Raw genomic sequence first — 19608 nt, forward strand, 5'->3', positions numbered from 1 at the left:
AAGGCTCTCCAGAGGGTGGTACGGTCTGCACAACACATCAACCTGGGGCAAACTACCTGCCCTCCAGGACACCTACAGCACCCGATGTCACAGGAAGGCCACTACCTGTTCAAAGCGGGGGCCAAGTGACTGGAAAAACAGCTTCTATCTCAAGGACATCACACTGCTAAACAGCCATCACTAGCACTGAGAAGCTGCTGCCTACATACAGACTCAATCATCGGCCACTCTAATAAATGGATCACTAGTCACTATAATAATGCCACTTTAATGTTCACATTTTACATACACATCTCATGTATATACTGTATTTTATACCATTATTGCATCTTGATTATAGCTGCTTGGTCATCGCTCATCCGTATATTTACATGTACATATTCTTATTCCATCCCTTTAGATTTGTGTGTATTAGGTAGTTGTTGTGAAATTGTTAAATTACTTGTTAGATATTACTGCACTGTCGGGAGTAGAAGGACAAGCATTTCGCTACACTCGCATTAACATCTGCTAACCATGTAAATGTGACAAATAAAATTTGATTTGATCATCGATGCTTTGCTGTCGTTTAACGAATAAAAATAAATGAGCTCTTTTGTCCATAATCTCATGTAGGCTGGCCTACCCACATTTATCTGTGAGCTGTTAGCTGGAGCCCACGTTCCAATACCAGAGTGGGCGCACTTGCTATATAACGCAATTTTTTTTTTACGACAAAACCATCAGTTGAAAATGCGATGAAAACCCATTTCACTTGTATTCGGTACATGGAAATTTCACAGGGGAAAGTAATTTTATGTGCACTCTCATCACGCACAGATTTGTATCTGCAACAAGTCAATTTGATGGAAACATCTCTTCTGGGAAAATGTGCATATTGTTTTTATGCATTATTGTTTTCCCGGTGCAATCACAGCCTCGACAAATATGTTCTATCCAAGATAGACCAGAGCCTGTCATTTCCACTTGCACTCCTGTCATCACCATATGTGGTAGTGAATGGAAACGCCAACAGGATGCTTCACAATACATCCGGTGAAATATCTGTCTCTTTCATTTTTCCTTCATTTTTTAAATTAACATCAAATCAATACAGGAAGTACATGTGTGAACACAAGTATATATAAATAATATACAAAGGACAATTGGGCTAGGGGGTACAATATCACATTATACAAGGACCTTAAGGGACATACATCCACTTATAATTCTAACAGTATTTGTCTTAAAAAACAGTTCATTTTCTTTTTGTAAGGTATGAAAATGTGTTGTTTGTAAATTTACATTTGTCAATATGAAATTTGGCCAAACGAATAATTAAATTAATTACATCAGATTGTTTCAGCTTATTTCTATTGTAGGTAAAGAATCCAAGCAGTACATCTCTCCACAATAGTGTAAAATCTTCAGAAATGTGTTCAATTATAAATCTACTGATGTCTTGCCACAGTTTTCTTACATGAATACAGTGCCAAAAAAGATGCAACACTGTTTCTGGGTGGTCATTACAAAAGGTACAATTTGAGTTGATGTTTTCATTAAACTTTTCATATGGTGGTTGGCAGGATAATATTTATGAATAATTTTAAAGGAAACGTATTTAATTTTGTTAACAAGTAGTAATGTGTGTGGCAACATCCAAACTTTTTTCCAACAGATATTATCAATAAATCCATTCCAATAAGGCATGACATATGGTATAGATACAACATCCTGCTGAAACAAGCTTTGTATCGCTCTGTTGTTGAATGGACCAAAAGGTAAACACATCTTTCCTACTGATGAGTCAACAGGGGTAATAGAAGGTAGGCTCTGAGGGTCAGGTCTTGACATGTTCCTGAATAATAAAGCAACACCTGAGGGAATGGCATCTAAAACAATTGCAAAAATGTTAGGTGTTACAGGGACCTTGTAAAGTGATAAGAATTCCTTATAAAAGACCCTCTGCATTTACCAGTTGGCTCACCAATAGGATATTTCGGAACCAATATTCTAAAAACAAAGAAGTATTTTTATACAATATATCCCATTTATTCCATATATAATATCTGTCTGGAGAAAAATTGTGCTTAGAAATTAAGGACCATGACAAGAAAACCTGTCGATGAAAAGCAGAAAGTATCACTGGAACTTTGTCAATATTATAATTGCAAACCAACATAAGTTAAGGCCACCAAAAGTAAAGAAGACATAATTAGGAAAGAAATTCCACATAGAAGTGCATCTTCATAGGAATTGTATTATCCAATTGATCTTAAAATGATTATTTAAAGTAGTAGTCCAGAAAATTCAGCCCACCAGTCTCATAAGTGTTCTTAACAACAGTTTTCCTAATGTAATGGGTACAGTTCCTCCAAAGAAAGTTGAGAAGCATCTGGTCTATCTCCTTATTATTTTACTGTCAAGATATAAAGATAGAGCGCCATATGTTAGTCTAGAGATACATTCGGCCTTGGTTATTAGGACTCTACCTTTTAAAGATAAGTCCCTCTTTAGCCGTTGATTTAGCTTCTTCTGTTTTTTTTTATAAGAGGGTTAAAATTTAGTAAGCCTCTAGACTTCTGATCCTTTGTAATGGTCATGCCTAAATATGTAAGTTCTTCTTTTACTGGAATACCATAATATGATGGTGTCACACGATCTTTGACAGCTATGAGTTCACATTTAGTAATGTTAAGATATAGACCAGTCGTTTTGGAAAAAAGAGTATTATCTGTCTCATTCTCATTGTTCTATCTGAGGCTTCTATCACATCCGCGATTTCATGTCCCAGAATGCTTGTAAAATGTGCTCTGACGTCATCTTTTGGGGACTGGTTAACATTGGAAACTCGACATTCTCAAACATTAGTTCAACAATATTTAGATTTTCTGACCCTTAAAACTGTATATTCGTCTGCACAATGGGTCCTGTCGAGGTAACATTTTCTACCGTTTATGCATTTACACTGTTTTCTTCTGGCCTATCAGGAATAGTTATGCAATCAACGGAAATCAACTCGCCTGTTCCGATAACACGATTGCTAGCAATGTGATCGTAGCTGAGTTCGTTTGCACTAGCTACATGAACGCTTACAGACATGTTATTAGTCATCTAGCTATCTACATGAGTTAGCTAATGTTACTGTAACGTTAAACATCTAGCTAGCACTATTTGTATCATGCCTATTCAATATGTTTTAAAATGTTGCTATTGTTTCAAAAAAAATCTATCTTAATTACATTAACTATGTGTCACTGTTCTTCGTCCAGCACCTCCACATGTCAGTGTTCTCCCAGAGTTTCTCTCCCTGTGGGCGCTTCCTGGCCGCCGGCAACAACTACGGCGAGATAGCGGTGTTCAGGTGAGACCGAGCGAAGTCGAGGACATGACGTTTACTGGCTGCTTGCACTTTGAGTAGTGACAAATACAACGATATGAACAGAGATGATGTAATCAGCCTGTCTCTGCAATAAACATGTATAATTTAAATGTTTGAATGGATAAAGCACATTTTTATCTGAGACGCCCACGTCCAATGTATCCTATTTACTTGGGTTCTTTACAGTAAATTGCTATTTTAATAATTTTCCACAGTCTCTCGTCAGCGCTTAGCCCAGATGCTACAGATCTGAGCCAGACACCCATCCTCACATTTACTGGTCAGTCTCTTTTTCCTTTGATGTGTTGAAACATTCTCTACTTGCTACTCTATGGTTGAACACCAGTGTGAAATAGCTTTCAAGACATGCTGTATCTCACCCTTCATCCCTAGATTGTGACACCTGTCTCTCCGGCTGCTCCTCTTACCCCTCTTCTATTTCTTAATTTTCTGTATTTCTCCCCCTCACTCGTTTATTCTCTCTCAGCTCACGAGGGGCCTGTCTTCTCTCTCTTCTCCACGGACTTTCACCTCTTGAGTGCCGGCAATGGAGAGATCAGTGCATGGAGCTGGGCGGAGCTTATCAAGCGGGTAAGGCCGTTACAAGATAAAGCAAGCCTACCAAAATGAATGGCTGTTTAGTGTGAACAGTATGTATTTCTATACAGACTATGAGGGTATGTGAGATGGACCCTGTCTCTCTCTCTCTCCCAGAATACCAAGGCTGCTTGGACAAGGAGGCCAAATTACAAGTAAGGCACCACTCAGCCGTACATTTGTTTTGAGAAAACACATGAAAGTTTGTCTGTGTGTGGACTGTGTACATTTATGTTGGTTATTTTATCTCCAGACGTTTGTCTTTGCTGTCTGATGCTTGTAGCCAACAAGTGAGTATGTTCATAAATGCTCCTCTTTGCAGATCCAGCCTGGAGATCCCAGAGATCAATGCCATGACTGTCAATCCCACAGTAAGTACACAGACACTTTTCAGATTCATTAAGTACCTCACTGTACTGAGACAAGTTCTCTATTTAATTATCTCTCTCGCTCTCAGGAGAACAGTCTAGTGATTGGTGGAGGGGACAATAACATCCACATAATGGATCTGGAAAGTGGTGTCTTTAAGGTTTGAGAGAAATTAATTTCTTCGTTTGTGTCTCAAGATTCAGCAATGTGATGTTGAACATTTATATAAATATTATTTGTTGCTACATTTCTTTTAATTTCTCTCCTCTCTCCCTCTTTCTTCCAATTATTTCTCTCTTCATCCTTCTCTCTCGCTATCCCACACTTAACCTTTATGTTCAATCTCTTTATTGCTCTCCCTCCCTTCCCCAGTCAGTTTTGCAGGGTCATACAGACTACATCCACTGTCTGAGTGTGAGAGAGAGGGAGGGGGAGATCCTCTCTGGGGGTGAGGACGGCGCTGTCAGGATATGGGGTGAGTGACGGATGAAGCAACCTATTACTGCTTCAGGTTCCCTTGTCAGTCACTGACACATGTGGAATCAATGCATGGCTGTATTACATTATACTGTAGTGTTGTCATGTATCTCACTCTCTGAGCTCCGCCTACAGACCACAGGACCGGCCAATCCGTGCACTGCATTGAAGTCTACAAATATGAGGTAAGATATTGGGATGGATGGGTGCCTGCCCCTACCCTCCATATGTACAGAAGTTATAATGTAGCATCTTTCTTACATACAAAAGTATATTTCAGTTATTTTTTTCTTCACCAAAAACATGTTTATATGTGTTTATAACATGTTTATAACCTGTTTTGGTGATTTCTGGTATATCATCAAAATAAATCAATCTCCACCTATTTTTGTACTAATTAAGCAGTTGTTACCCAATTTAAGTACAATACCATTGGAAATTAATGTTGAAAGTTCCATTTAAATATTCCTAAAACTAAGTTGAAAATGATGCTGTTGCTTTCTGTTGACCAGACATATTGATACATGTGCAACAATGGTAATCAAGGAGCATCTTATAAACTGCACATGCACCAAAAAAACTGTATTTTGTCAAGTGACATTAAATCACTCATCGATGGGGCGGGGGGGTATATGCACAGTTGAAACAACCACGGCTCAAAATACACATGGAAACTGGATGTATTTTTACATCACTGGTTAAAGGAAAACATGCAGAATGGTCAGCTACATTTTGTAATGTAGAATTTTGGTACAGGGGTCACCAGAACAGAAAGACAAACTCAACACTGTTTTTGTCAGTCACTCCTATCGATTATCACGTTGAAATCAATTGTTGCACAAGAGGAGGGAGATGAGGTCTCGTGAGTTTGTTGGTAAAGCATGACGCTTGCAACGCCAGGGATGTGCATTCAATTCCCACAGGGGACCAGTATGAAAACGTATGCACTCACTGTTGTACATCATTCTGGATAAGAGCATCTGCTCAATGACTAAAATGTAATAATGTTGCATGTCCTGTTAAAACTAACACAGCTCAAAAACCACACGGAATCTGGGAATAATGTATACACCACTGGTTAAACGACAATTTGTAGAAGACAGGTAGCTACATTTTGAAGTTGTATTTTGATTCAAGTGGGTCGCCAACGCGGTAAGTATAACGCCACACTTTTTTTTGTTAATCAATTCCATCGATATCACGCTGGAATCAATAGAACGGGGCGAACGTTTGAGGTGTCGCACTGTTTTGATCTAACACTATTCAAGGCCACACGGAAACTTGGAATAACCTATACATTGTTGTTTAGATGAGAACGTGTAGAAGGCTGCCATCATGGAAAGGGGGGGGGGGGGGCTTTCTGTTAACTTCAACTAATCACAACCCTCCATAGGATATCAACAGTGACAATGGTTGGCTGCTATTTAAGTGATAGTTTGACTGTCAAATTTGTGCATTTGGTGTGTGGTTAGCGTCTTTTATAGAGAACTGCCATTTCAGAAAGAAAATGATGGCTGCCGTCTAAGTCCTGCGAACCCCAGCGCGTATGACAAAATCAGCAGTACAAAACCGAACATATTGATATTGTTTTAAGCAATTGATATTTTGTCATCGCGTTGACTATACATTTTTTATAATAACATCACCAATTTGAGGTAAAAGGATGTGTAATCCCCCCCCCCCCAATTTCATGTGGTCAAAACATTAGCTTGTGTAGTTGGGTAATATACATTTAATTAGATATGGCAAAGTAATTATCTTAATTTAGGATGATAGTAAATCAAGAAAAACAGATTTTTTTTCAATTATCACTTGTTTAACTGTTTAGTGATGACAAAATGCTCCTTAACACAATTGAACCAGACAGGTGGTCTTCACTAGAGCCTGCATAGGGCCTGTGCAGCAGGCTGAACGTTTGACATCCATATTATATGGCACCTTTCTGCAGATTGCTGAACAAAATACACATCAAACTACAAACAAAATCTTTCTCCCTTCTGTCTCACTCCCCGTCTCTTCCTAGGAATGCGCCCGCCCCCAATATGGCAAGTGGATCAGCTGCCTGACGACAGAATCTGATTGGATGGTGAGGAAAGGGCAGCCCTTGCAATTAGTCAACAGTCCCTTCCCCATAGGATGAGCTCTCTCTTTCTAGAAATTGTAATGACTTGTTCAGTACCTCAGTCTGAAATGTGGCACTTATGTTATCAGTGTGGCTGCCGTGGCGATGCGTTAGAACAGTCGCCAAGGTCAACTCCACTTGTGGAATGCCTCGCGCTGTTGTCGTTTACTCCTTCAGGATAAAATTATTTGCAATGCAGATACTGTAACATTACTCAGCATTTTCCTCCTGTAATTTGATCTCCTTTAATGTAATTAAATAATTCTCCCTTACCCCTGTCCCTTATTTTCCCTCACCAGCTCTGTGGAGGAGGCCCATCCCTCTCTCTATGGCACCTCCGCTCCATGTCACCCACCTCCATCTTCCCTCTCTCCGGATGCCAGCGACAAGCCAACTTTTACCAGGACATGGTGAGGCGTGTGTGTGTGTGTAATCTTCAGGGTGTGTGTGGGTCAGACTGTGTTTGAAGGGATAAAGAGTTTATTGGTTTGTCTTTCTCTAACTGTAGACACTTGTCCATCTGTTTGTGTGTGTGTGTTTGTGACCTCTCTCCCGCCTGTAGATCTTGTCGGTGGGCGAGGGCCAGTGTGTGTCCCACTGTCTCCTGGGGGGAGAGGTAAAGGCTCAGATCCCCTGCACCCCCCACTCCCTCAACACTCTGGCACTGAACCTCAACAGCACTGATAATAGGGTGAGAGTCGTTTAGACAAACCATCTGAACACTACATTACTCATCCAACCCCTCAGGTTAAATGTCCTTCTTTGCTTGTCCCGCTTGTGGTCTACCTGTTCTCGTTCACAAATCCTGTGTGGCTCAGTTGGTAGACATTTTACATTACATTTACATTTAAGTCATTTAGCAGACGCTCTTATCCAGAGCGACTTACAAATTGGTGAATTCATCTTCTGACATCAGTGGAACAGCCACTTTACAATAGTGCATCTAAATCATTTAAGGGGGGGTGAGAAGGATTGCTTTATCCTATCCTAGGTATTCCTTGAAGAGGTGGGGTTTCAGGTGTCTCCGGAAGGTGGTGATTGACTCCGCTGTCCTGGCGTCGTGAGGGAGTTTGTTCCACCATTGGGGGGCCAGAGCAGCGAACAGTTTTGACTGGGCTGAGCGGGAACTGTACTTCCTCAGTGGTAGGGAGGCGAGCAGGCCAGAGGTGGATGAACGCAGTGCCCTTGTTTGGGTGTAGGGCCTGATCAGAGCCTGGAGGTACTGCGGTGCCGTTCCCCTCACAGCTCTGTAGGCAAGCACCATGGTCTTGTAGCGGATGCGAGCTTCAACTGGAAGCCAGTGGAGAGAGCGGAGGAGCGGGGTGACGTGAGAGAACTTGGGAAGGTTGAACACCAGACGGGCTGCGGCGTTCTGGCGCTTGCAACGCCAGGGTTGTAGGTTTGATTCCCATGGGGTACCAGTACGAAAAAGTAAAGTTATTTTGCACTCACTACTGTAAGGCACTGTGGTATGGAGTGTCTACTAATGACTACAATGTAATAAATAGTTTTGTCCACATCAAAGCTTCAGTACATGGTATAATTGATATTCAGTTTTGATATGGTCTGTCGATATGGTTGAGTTTTGTTAAGCAGGGACAGTGGTGGCTTTCAGTGTATGAAGGACGTGGTTGTCATGTTGTGTTCTGTTGTCTTTGCTGTTCCAGGTGCTCACAGTAGGTGGAAGCAGTCACCAGATAGACGTATTCACCAACCTATCCTACAGAACCTTCTCGTTGTCTTTCTGAGGACACACACACACAACCCCATTTAAGCTCATAATGTGCTGTCTTGGATAATTGTTTTTCACTATTCTGTACCTTTGCTCATGCCTCTTGTTCTAAGGACTCCCATTCCAGGATTCATGTTTTTTATGATAATAAAATATTTTGATCACTTTTCCAAATCTGTGCTTCAGTCTTGATAAATTTGTCCCGGTTTTATGCTCTGAAGGAATAAATTGTCTGAAATATCTGTATGTATTGTCTACATAAAGTCTTGGATTATTCCATTTAGAATTCTAGAATATTGGGTTCCCTCCCCAGTTTTCCTATTTCATATTTGCAGCGAGTGTAAGTAACCCTGCCAAATACTACAATAATCAAATTAAACAAGTATAGTACAAACAGCCCTATTTCGTTTTTTGTATGTATTGATGAGACAAGATAAAGCACATTGAGCAAGAAGGGAGATGGGATGAACAGAGAGGAGGGAGAAGCACATTATTTGGATGAAAGTAACTCAACAACACCCAGGTGTGGCCTGAAGATGTCGGGCCGTGGACCAGTCTAAGGCTCCGAACTTTCCTGAGTCACTCCCCCCCCCCCCCCCCCCCGGAACCAAGACGTCTGGAACGGTCAACAGATCCTAGCATTTCTTCTTCGGACTGACCAATTGCACAAGTCATCGTTTTGGTGATCGCAATTGATCATTTTGTAGCACGACGCTTTTGAAATACGCATAGAAATTTAGCTACGCTAGAGGAATCATTCCTATACCGTTATCAAGCCGAGTTGTGTTTTGCGTTTATCAAATTTCCACGAGAAAGTAACTTTTAACTTCGTCTGTGGGCGAGCGGCTTGCTCATGGCAATCCCCAAAGATCCCGGATACAAACGAATCTAGCCTCTGCCCAGACAGTCATTGCTGATCCTAGCTGCTGATAATGCCCTCTGGTTACATGGTAGGTAAGTGTGTTAAACCCACATTTCTATGGTTTAACCTAAATCAAACGTTGTGGTTTGTGTCATCAACTGTTTTTGAATAGTTTGCGATTGTACCTAATTTACGACGAGTGTTATTGTTGCGACGACCTAGCCAACTTGTTTTTCTCAGACAGCTGACGATTGTAGGGACTAGGGAGGGACACTTTCCCAGGATTTTCAGTAATGTTTTCATTGATAATCACGATGAAGAAGAAGCCCAAGCAAATATTTTAACTATGTACCAATGTGTCAGGATTCAATTTCAAGAACTAACTTACTCGCCCCTTGTACTCTTTCCTGTTTTTATTATGGAACAAAACACTGTCCTCAGTCTTTTTGATTCTTTCGCCCTAAATCGGCGACGCGGACAGACATGAGGGATTCTTGAGTTGTCCCTGAAAATACTTTGCTCACTTAGTGAATATCAAAGAAAAAGTATGTTTCTATGATGCCTATATCCTCTACTATTTAACCATATAACATTTCCCCCAACGTTTGTTTTAACTTCTTCCCAATCCAGCTCACCTTCAACCATACATGCAAGCTGATGTTTCATGTGGTTAATATAGGCCTATATTTAATGAGAGAGGGCAAACGGTTGGAAACGTTAAATTTAGAGACAGCTGTTCTAGTGAACAGGGAAGGGAGGGTGCATACAGGGACTGGGTTGGCATACAGCCAGGGAAGTTTTGACAATGACAGACTACAGGTTGTCTCCTCACTCTATTGTCATTGTATCATTATATTGTCATTGATAAATGTTCCATACAGATGGTTCTTTTTCAGGGTATGGTCCAAAGAAGGGAGCTGAGGAAAGCCTGAAACAAACCAAATACTGTGAAGGCGCCCACCATTTCTCCGCCCATAGCTCAGAGAGGAAGTGAAACCAGGGGATTGAGACCGAAGCAGTTCAATGGATGAAAACGTTGCATGGACTGTAGATTGAAAGAGGAAGAACTTCATCCTCTCAGGTTTTTGCTTTTGGTCTCTGCTTGTACAACCTTTCAGGCCCCTCTGCCTGTTATTTTGTTTCTTGTATGAGGTGCGTGATAACTTGACTCAGAGATGACAGTGAGACTGTGGGATAAGCAAGAGTGGTAATTGAGAAGGGCAGTGATGTGAATCCTTACATCTGTATGCTACCCACTGGAATATCTTAAGTATTAGCTAATCAAGCAACAACAATCCGTCTACCTTGGATACAGACTAACAACTGAGCACTTTCAGATGCTCATGAATGTAGTGACTGACTGCCACAACACAATTTGACGAGGATAGTCTCTTTGCCCTTGTGTAGAGTTTAACGTGTCAGAAGTCCTTCACCATCTGTCACTGCAGCCCAACTTTAAGGGGGAAAAACACTTTACCGGACTGGTGGAAAGAGAACTTAGGTAAACCTGTGATGAGTCGGAATGTGGTGCTGCAAATAACTGGGAATCCCCTACTGGAGTTAGTGGGAGGAACTGGAACTGAGGTGGAACCAGAACCAACCGAGGCTTAAGCACGACAACTGAATGCCATGTACTAAACTGGAAATACGCTTGATTTAACTGGTAATTATTGCACTTGCGGGGTAACAGGATTAGTTTGTAATATTGAATAATAATTCTGGACTGGAACTGATCTGGGAAATCAACTGGAAATGAAATTGCAATGTAAGTGTTTTGTGGATGTTTTCTGTACAAAATCTTCTTCCATTCTGAACTGGTAGTGTTGGGGGGGAGACTGTTTCATCCTGGGATTTGGGAAGACTGGAATCTGTTCCTGTGGAACTGCATTTATTGGGAGAGGATTACTGAAACCAACAGCACTGTCTGCAGAAATGGCGGGGCCGGGAAAGGACTACAACCATCTCTTCAAACTGCTCATCATTGGAGACTCCAGTCAGTGCATCTTAACTTTCATACAAAGTTCCTGTGGTCCCTTAGTGCTTACTCTGTCTGTGCTAAAATAGTAGTGTAATTCAAGTGTGCTGTGGTGTTACACTGATGTTTAGCAGGCAGCTCATATTGTGCGAGTTGTGATTTAAAGAATTAGGCTAATAATATGGCGTAATCTCCTTAGTAACACAGCAAATATCAGTCAATATGCTTGTCATTGGGTGATTATGATGAACATGCCTCACTTACTCACCAAGCTTACAGCTCAGATGACTACAAAGGAGACTAGATGACTTACAAAGGAGACTTATTTGTCGCTCACTCTTCAGACAATATGATAGATTTTAAAACATTTACCCATGCTCTAGTGATGTGGCTTGCCATATGTAGGCTACTAGTAATGGGACAGTGAGTAGCCTGATACTGTCTACTCAGAAGTGAATGAAGAAAGGCCTAATCACCTAACCTCTCATCCCTGTCTGACCTCTCTGTTCTAGATGTAGGGAAGAGCAGTCTACTACTACGATTTGCAGATAATTCCTTCTCGGGTGAGTTGCTGTTCTCTATCTGGTCAATATATACTATTAAACCATTTGAATGCGAGTGGTTAGGAACTGTGTTTAAAAAAATATATATATTCAAGATTGTGAATGTGTGCTTAGCGTGTGTGTGTTTCTAACCTTGCTGCTTTGGCCTGCAGGTAGCTACATCACTACGATCGGCGTGGACTTTAAGATCCGTACGGTGGACATCGACGGGGAGCGAGTCAAACTGCAGATCTGGGACACAGCGGGCCAGGAGCGCTTCAGGACCATCACCTCAACGTAATCTATCATCTATATCAATGAGCTATCTACACGTATAGAAGCTATATATCAATACGAACGCTGTTTATCACCATAGTTGGTTTGAATTTACTCTCAATTTCAGTTAGTTTCATTCTTTCAGTTTTATAGTCATGAACTCAGTGAAGTGCTATTGATACCAGCCCGGGACCAAGTGCCAGCCAACGATAACTATCACCCGAAAAACAATGCAGCGATTTCCTGTTTTTATACAGTACTCTTTTACAATCCTTTGCTATTTTCCACTTTCTCCCTGTTTCTCCTACCAGGTATTATAGAAATACCCACGGTGTGATTATTGTTTACGACGTCACCAACCCAGAGTCGTTTGTGAACGTGAAGAGGTGGCTTAATGAGATCACTCAGAACTGTGACAACGTCTGTAAGATCCTAGGTGAGTTTGGCGTGCTGAGGTGATGGATGGATGAAGAGTAAAATAGATAGAGTAGATTGGATGAATGGATAGAAAATTAGGAATGAAGAATTCACTGAGGAATGACTTAGACTTCCAGTCCAATGTGGTAGTGTTATGCCTGATTGTGAACTGATAGACATACACTATATATACACAAGTATGTGGACACCCTTTCAAGTGAGTGGATTCAGCTATTTCAGCCACACCCGTTGTTGACAGGTGTATAAATTCAAGCACTCCGCCATGCAATCTCCATAGACGAACTTTGGCAGTAGAATGGTTTTACTGAAGAGCTTAGTGACTTTCAACATTAGCACGGTCATGTCATTGAATGCCACCTTTCCAACAAGTCATGTCCAAGTGCTGTTATTGTGAAGTGGAAACGTCTAGGAGCAACAACGGCTCAGACGCGAAGTGGTAGGCCACACAAGCTCGCAGAATGGGACTGCCGAGTTCTGAAGTGCATAAAAATAATCTGTCCTTGGTTTCAACACTCACTACTGAGTTCCAAATTGCCTCTGGAAGCAACGTCAGCACAAGAACTGTTCGTCGGGAGCTTCATGAAATGGATTTCCATGGCTGAGCAGCCGGGGCTGTTTTTCATGGTTTGGGCTAGGCCCCTTAGTTCCAGTGAAGGGAAATCTTAACGCTCCAGCATACAAAGACATTTTAGACGATTCTGTGTTTCCAACTTTGTGGCGACAGTTTGGGGAAGGCCCTTTCCTGTTTTAGCATGACAATGCCCCCATGCATAATGTGAGGTCCATACAGAAATGGTTTGTCAAGATTGTTGTGTAAGAACTTGACTGGCCTGCACAGAGCCCTGACCTCAACCCCATCGAACGCCCTTGGGATGAATTGGAACGCCGACTGCGAGCCAGGCCTAATCGCCCAACATCAGTGCCTGACCTCACTAATGCTCTTGTGGCTGAATGGATTCTTGTCCTTGCAGCAATCTTCTAACATCTAGTGAAATGCCTTCTCAGAAGAGTGGAGGCTGTTACAGTAGCAAAGGGGGGGTACCAACTCCATATTAATGCCCATGATTTTGGAATGAGATGTTCAACGGGCAGGTGTCCACATACTTTTGATCATGTAGTGTACTATGCTGTCCAAAACATCTTTCATTCATCCCCACTTCTTTCTCTCGCCCTCCCTCAGTGGGGAACAAGAATGACGACCCCTCCAAGAAGCAGGTGGACTCCCAGGATGCAATGCGTTTCGGGGAGTCGGTGGGCGTCCGGGTATTTGAGACGAGCGCCAAAGAAAACATCAACGTGGAAGAGGTGACCCTAGTAGCCATGTTCTAAACTCAGGGTGTACCTCATTCACTTCCTCAGTAATAATAATAAAATCAAACTAAGCCTCAAATATCCCAGATGTCTTTGGGAAAGCTGAGCTTGAGACCTGATATGGCTCTCACAGGGAATTATCAGTTTATTATGCTTTTTTTAATGACAAAATATATAATAATTACACTGCCAATAAATTGTCCACACCAGTGTGACCATGGTCATCTCTTATATCTCTAAAACAGTTAACTTATTTCAACTTAGTTCTGGTGGCTAATTCCCTTTCCAAGGAATAGCACTTCCGTGTGTACTGGTATATATCTGGGTATGTATGTATTTTACAGTCATTGCCCTGTTTCTTTCCTACTCCCCATCTCTCCTTCCCTCTCAGATGTTTATGGCTTTCACTCACATGGTCCTTCGGACAAAAAAGCAGAGTCAGAGTCGTGCAGAGAGAGAGCGGGAACGAGAGAAGGAAACGGTCGACATCAATTCTCACAGACACAGAGAGAGGAGGAAGAGGGGGAAGAAGTGTTGCTGAGGGAGAGAAAGGAAGGCGATTTTCTAAGAACAGGACAGACCAATGGAGAGTCGAGCATCCAAAGTCTGTCTGCACTCATGGGGAAAGAGCCAGGACATTACATGTTGAAATTGCACTGAGACAAGATTACAAGAGGGTAAGGACAGAGAACCACTATTATGTGCCGAATTTTTACCTTAGCAGTTATTTTTTATGAATGCAAAATAATGTCATTTTATCATTAAAAGGGAAACTGGATCCCCACTGTGTCAAACTGTCATTAAAACCCCTAATTTAGGAAATACACTAATGACTTCAAAAGTGACTAGAGTGATGTATCTGTTTTATTTGTAATGAAAAAGACTGTCGTGAAAAATGTAACATGTCTAAATAAACAGTGAGCAATAGAGTCAATGTGTACCTTTATATGCAATATAGGCAACGTTGTTGCCGGTGATGTCTGGTGAGGACCTGCCGTACAGCAGGCCTACAAACCCTCAGTGCAGCCTCTCTGCCTATTGCGGACAGTCTGAGCACTGATGGAGGGGTTGTGCGTTCCTGCATGGTGTAACTCAGGCAGTTGTTGTTGCCATCTTGTACCTGTCCCGCAGGTGTGATTTTCGGATGCCACTGTAAGGACAATCAGCTGTCCGTCCTATCTCCCTGTAGCGCTGTCTTAGGCGTCTCACAGTACGGACATTGCAATTTATTGCCCTAGCCACATCTGCAGTCCTCATGCCTCCTTGCAGTATGCCTAAGGCACATTCACGCAGATGAGCAGGGACCCTGGGCATCTTTCGTTTGGTGTTTTTCAGAGTCAGTAGAAAGGCCTCTTTAGTGTCCTAAGTTTTCATAACTGTGACCTGTCTTGGCGACCGTTCTACATGTGCATGTTCATTAATTGTTTATGGTTCATTGAACGAGCATGGGAAACAGGATTAATCTGTGAAGAGCACACTTCTCCAGTGTGCCAGTGGCCATCAAATGTGAGCATTAGCCCACTGAAGTCGGTTACGACGCAGAACTCCAGTCACGTCAAGACCCTGGTGAGGATGACGAGAACACAGATGAGCTTCCCTGAGATGGTTTCTGACAGTTTGTGTAGAAATTCTTTGCTTGTTCAAACCCAGAACTTCTTCAGCTGTCCAGATGATGAGGTGAAAAGTTGTGCTGGGCTTTGCTGTATAAACACATTAAAACCTGCTTGTGAAAAGCTGCCAATTTCACAGGAAGTTTACCCACAATATAGGAACTTTGTAGTAAAAAAGTAAACCTTCTGAGCTTTTGAAAAACAAAATGAGGTACAATATTCCAGAAACTGAGTTTTTTTGAAGTACCTTTTAACCCAGTTGACTTATATCTAATTAAAGAAAGTGAAGTCTAAGACATTTAGACCGCCATCACAAACCCTGTTTTTATCTTATATGGCTTGTTTTTCCATGTGAAGTTGTACAATAGCCTATCTATCTACAGTAAGTGGATTTGGGAATGTCAATAGATTAAAAAAGATAAGATGCACGAGATAGCCCCTCAGTTTTGGATAAAAGCACCCTCTTTTGAAGACTTAAATCCCTCCCTAACCATGAGGATAATACATTTTTTATAGATTCAATTACAGGATTCAAATGAAGATTATTCTCAGCCTTAAGATTTTTGGTTATCTTTACACCAAGGGAGGTTACAGTATCTTTTTCCAGAGATGTTATCATCTTCTGGATTGACAGCTCCTTTCAGAACAAACATCTCACATTTGGAAAGATTTAAATCCAAACCTGAGGATTTGGAGAACAGCTTCACGATATCCAATGCTAATCTAGTTTGTGACATCTTTCAAAAACAAAGTGGGGTGTCATCCGCCAGTTGGGATATCTTGATCTCTCTGGCCTGGAATGTAAATGCCTTCAAATTGACTTTGATAAACTAATGAGCATAAGGTTTGAGATAATAACAAAAATAAAAAAGGTGAGATTGGACAACCTTGTCGTATTCCCTTGTAAATGTTAAACGTGGAAGCAGAGTTTGACGCAGCTATTGCCACCATTATACAGAGTTAGCATCAACATAAAAATGACCAAACTGCAAATGTTTAAGGTAATCAAAGATAAAATTGTAACTATCAAATGCTTTCTGAAAATTTAAAAAATCAGGTAACAGGAAAGTCATCCAATACATCACAATTCTCAATCTAACATTAGCCTCAGATTATTAGATATATGGTGCCCGTTCATACATCCTGATTGACGTTCATCAATCAGATCATTCAAGCATATCTTTAACCTTTTCACAAAGATTTGGGCTATAATTTTGTATTCGTCATTTAGGAGTGTGATTGGACAGCAATTATCAATAATTAAGAGATCCTTGTGTGGTTTATGTATGAGAGTAATAACCCCTTGCTTCAGAGAGGCAGGTAGTTCTCCCTTCTTTATAGCCTCCTTAAAGGCTTCAAGTAAAAATTTTGCTATTTCTTCAGAGAATGTTTTGTCAAATTCAGAGGTTAATCCATCACAACCTTGATATTTGTTATTTTTTAGTCGAGCAACCCCATATCGGATGTCCATAATGGATAAATCTTGACAACAAGACCGTTTGAATTCTTCACTAACCGAGTTAACATTCTCTATTGAGTAAAGGAGAACCTTAGAGTCACTCAAACTGTTATCTAAGGAGTAAAGATTCTCATAAAACTTAGTGGTAAAGTCTGATAACTCTCTAACCTCAGAGGTTACCCCATTAATCTTCAATTATTTGAAGTATGTTGAGTTCCTCTTTTCAAAATTAAAAAGTATCTACTGTTCTTTTTGCCTTTTTCAAGCCATTGTTTTCTGGATCTTATGAAGGCACCTCTACCCTTTTCCTCATAAAATGTATCTACTGTAGTTGATTCTTTCTCATGAAGTGTGATATCAGCTACCTCACATCTTCTTAAAGCAAGCCATTTCCCATAAGTAATACAGGCAGAGTGGATTTTAAATTTCAGCAGTTCCCAATAATTCCCCTATTCTGCATTAGAGGTAGCTAAATTCCAGTAAACAGAGATTTGATTCTTAATCACAGTTTTTCAATCACCATGCAATAACAATGAGTTATTCAATTTCCAATAACCACCTGAGTATTTCTTATCATCATTACTGCACATTCTTACAGTCAGCCATATGACTTTATGATCATCAGGACTGCAGGCAGCATTTTTACCTCTACAGTGTTGGGCTCAAGACAAGAGGTTATCAACCACAAGTCAATTCTTGATTGTAGTGAAGATCTCTATTACTCCATGTGTATTGTTTCTCTCCAGGACTTTTAACTTTCCATATGTCAATTAAGTCCAGGATTTGACAGAAAGTCACTAATTTGTTCACACCAATGTTAGGCCTATGGGGCAATCTATCAGTCTCATTATAATAAACCATATTAAAATCCCCACCAACTATAATCTGACTGGATGGATATTTTCTCGTAAAAATGTAAAACATTTCCTCTAGAGTAAGTAATTTGGAGGACTAGAACAGTATCTATATACAGTATATTACACAACACAAATAATCTGTCCATGTGGTTGATGACCGCTACTAGCAAATGTCCATTGGTGTCTATTTGAGTAAACAAAAATGGCCCTTTGAAATTGTCTGCTAAAATGTGGCGGGCCAGGCGCATGTACGCTGACACGGTCGCCAGGTGTACGGTGTTTCCTCCGACACATTGGTGTGGCTGGCTTCCGGGTTAAGTGGGCATTGTGTCGAGAAGCAGTGTGGCTTGGTTGGGTCGTGTTTCGGAGGACGTGTGGCTCTCGACCTTCGCCTCTCCCGAGTCTGTACAGGAGTTGCAGCGATGAGACAAGACTGTAACTACCAATTGGATACCACAAAAAAGGGGTAAAAGTTAAAAATATAAATAAATTGCAACCCTAGCTGAATGATTAGTCCTGTGGGCCAAGATAATGTCATTGCCCCACTGATTTTTCAAAAAATTATAGTCCTCTTTGCATGAATGTGTTTCTTGAACAAATACAAGATCTGCGTTGCAGTCCTTTACGACAACAAAAAAAGCGTTCCTCTTCAACATGTTTCTTATCCCCCTGGCATTGATTGACAAACTTCAAGTCCTTATATACAATACAGAAAGGAAAATCCAATGTAATCTCAACTCTACCGTCTCTATAGAAAGGTGCTTCATAATTGTATTAACAGAAGTCTTAACTTGTAAACCATGACACCACAATTCAAAACTAGAATGCTCAGTTTGTTGTGGGGAAGGGGCTACCTTATAAGGCTAAGGATAAGGATAAGGTGGAGCAAATCCCCTAAGTCTAATTTATTTATTTTTGTCAGCGAAAAAGGCTTGGATTCCCCTGTAGTATCCACCCTTTCCTTGATTTCGGGGCTATTGGACGAGAGGCCACTACTTTGCCTTTGCTGCCTTATCTGCTACAGTCAGGTCCTCACTGAATCAATATTTTCTCTCTTTCAGAAAGGCGCTTTCCGTTGCTTTCTTTCAAATGGCATCTCTCGCTGTGCGGAAAGCAAACTGAATGATGATCGAGCGGCTGCCGATGGCATCTTAGTCTGGATTAATTATCCAGCAGTCTTATGGCTTGGGGGTAGAAGCTGTTAATGAGCCTTTTGGTCCTAGACTTGGCGCTCCGGTACCACTTGCCGTGCGGTAGCAGAGAAAGTCTATGACTTGGGTGACTGGGGTCTCTGACAATTTATTGTTTTTCCTCTGACACCGCCTATTATATAGGTCCTGGATTACAGGAAGCTTGGTCCCAGTGATGTACTGGGCTGTACGCACTACCTTCTGTAGCGCCTTACAGTCGGATGCCGAGCAGTTGCCATACCAGGCGGTGATGCAATCGGTCAGGATGCTCTTGATGGTGCAGCTGTGGAACTTTTTGAGGATCTGGGGACCCATACCAAATCTTTTCAGCTTCCTGACGGAGAAAAGGTTTTGTCGTGCCCTCTTCACGACTGTCTTGGTGTGTTTGGACAATGATAGTTTTCTGGTGATGTGGACACCAAGGAACTTG

The 19608-nt window shown here is 41.3% G+C and overlaps 2 protein-coding genes across 3 annotated transcripts; both read left to right on the forward strand.

Annotated features, from left to right (window-relative positions):
- The first annotated feature begins 2777 nt into the window (after positions 1–2777).
- Positions 2778–8832, forward strand: thoc6 (THO complex 6). The gene is made up of 13 exons (XM_064988832.1): positions 2778–2917; positions 3252–3343; positions 3577–3641; positions 3849–3952; positions 4076–4113; positions 4281–4329; positions 4416–4487; positions 4700–4802; positions 4940–4989; positions 6828–6890; positions 7226–7336; positions 7489–7617; positions 8594–8832. The coding sequence occupies exons 1-13, from the start codon at positions 2903–2905 to the stop codon at positions 8672–8674; spliced, it is 972 nt and encodes a 323-aa protein (XP_064844904.1). The 5' UTR covers positions 2778–2902; the 3' UTR covers positions 8675–8832.
- Positions 8833–9286: 454 nt separating this feature from the next.
- Positions 9287–14991, forward strand: si:dkey-16l2.16 (ras-related protein Rab-35). Of its 2 annotated transcripts, XM_064988854.1 has the most exons (8): positions 9287–9612; positions 10417–11183; positions 11342–11513; positions 12008–12058; positions 12211–12334; positions 12625–12749; positions 13932–14056; positions 14454–14991. In XM_064988854.1, the coding sequence occupies exons 3-8, from the start codon at positions 11453–11455 to the stop codon at positions 14601–14603; spliced, it is 636 nt and encodes a 211-aa protein (XP_064844926.1). In that variant the 5' UTR covers positions 9287–9612; positions 10417–11183; positions 11342–11452; the 3' UTR covers positions 14604–14991. The 2 variants fall into 2 exon arrangements, with proteins under 2 accessions (XP_064844926.1, XP_064844927.1); XM_064988855.1 differs by lacking the exon at positions 9287–9612 and having other exon boundaries at positions 9619–11183.
- The last annotated feature ends 4617 nt before the right edge of the window (positions 14992–19608 follow it).

The sequence above is a fragment of the Oncorhynchus masou genome, chromosome 15 (assembly GCF_036934945.1).
Source record: "Oncorhynchus masou masou isolate Uvic2021 chromosome 15, UVic_Omas_1.1, whole genome shotgun sequence".
Classification (NCBI taxonomy): Eukaryota; Metazoa; Chordata; class Actinopteri; order Salmoniformes; family Salmonidae; genus Oncorhynchus; species Oncorhynchus masou.

Bases quoted from the DNA above. Each gene is read 5' to 3' on its own strand.
- thoc6 (XM_064988832.1), top strand. The intron at 3,642-3,848 runs GTCAGTCTCTTT...ATTCTCTCTCAG, and splicing joins ACCCATCCTCACATTTACTG to CTCACGAGGGGCCTGTCTTC. The intron at 7,337-7,488 runs GTGAGGCGTGTG...TCCCGCCTGTAG, and splicing joins CCAACTTTTACCAGGACATG to ATCTTGTCGGTGGGCGAGGG.
- si:dkey-16l2.16 (XM_064988854.1), top strand. From the start codon at position 11,453: ATGGCGGGGCCGGGAAAGGACTACAACCATCTCTTCAAACTGCTCATC. The intron at 12,059-12,210 runs GTGAGTTGCTGT...TTTGGCCTGCAG, and splicing joins TGCAGATAATTCCTTCTCGG to GTAGCTACATCACTACGATC. The intron at 14,057-14,453 runs GTGACCCTAGTA...CTTCCCTCTCAG, and splicing joins AAAACATCAACGTGGAAGAG to ATGTTTATGGCTTTCACTCA.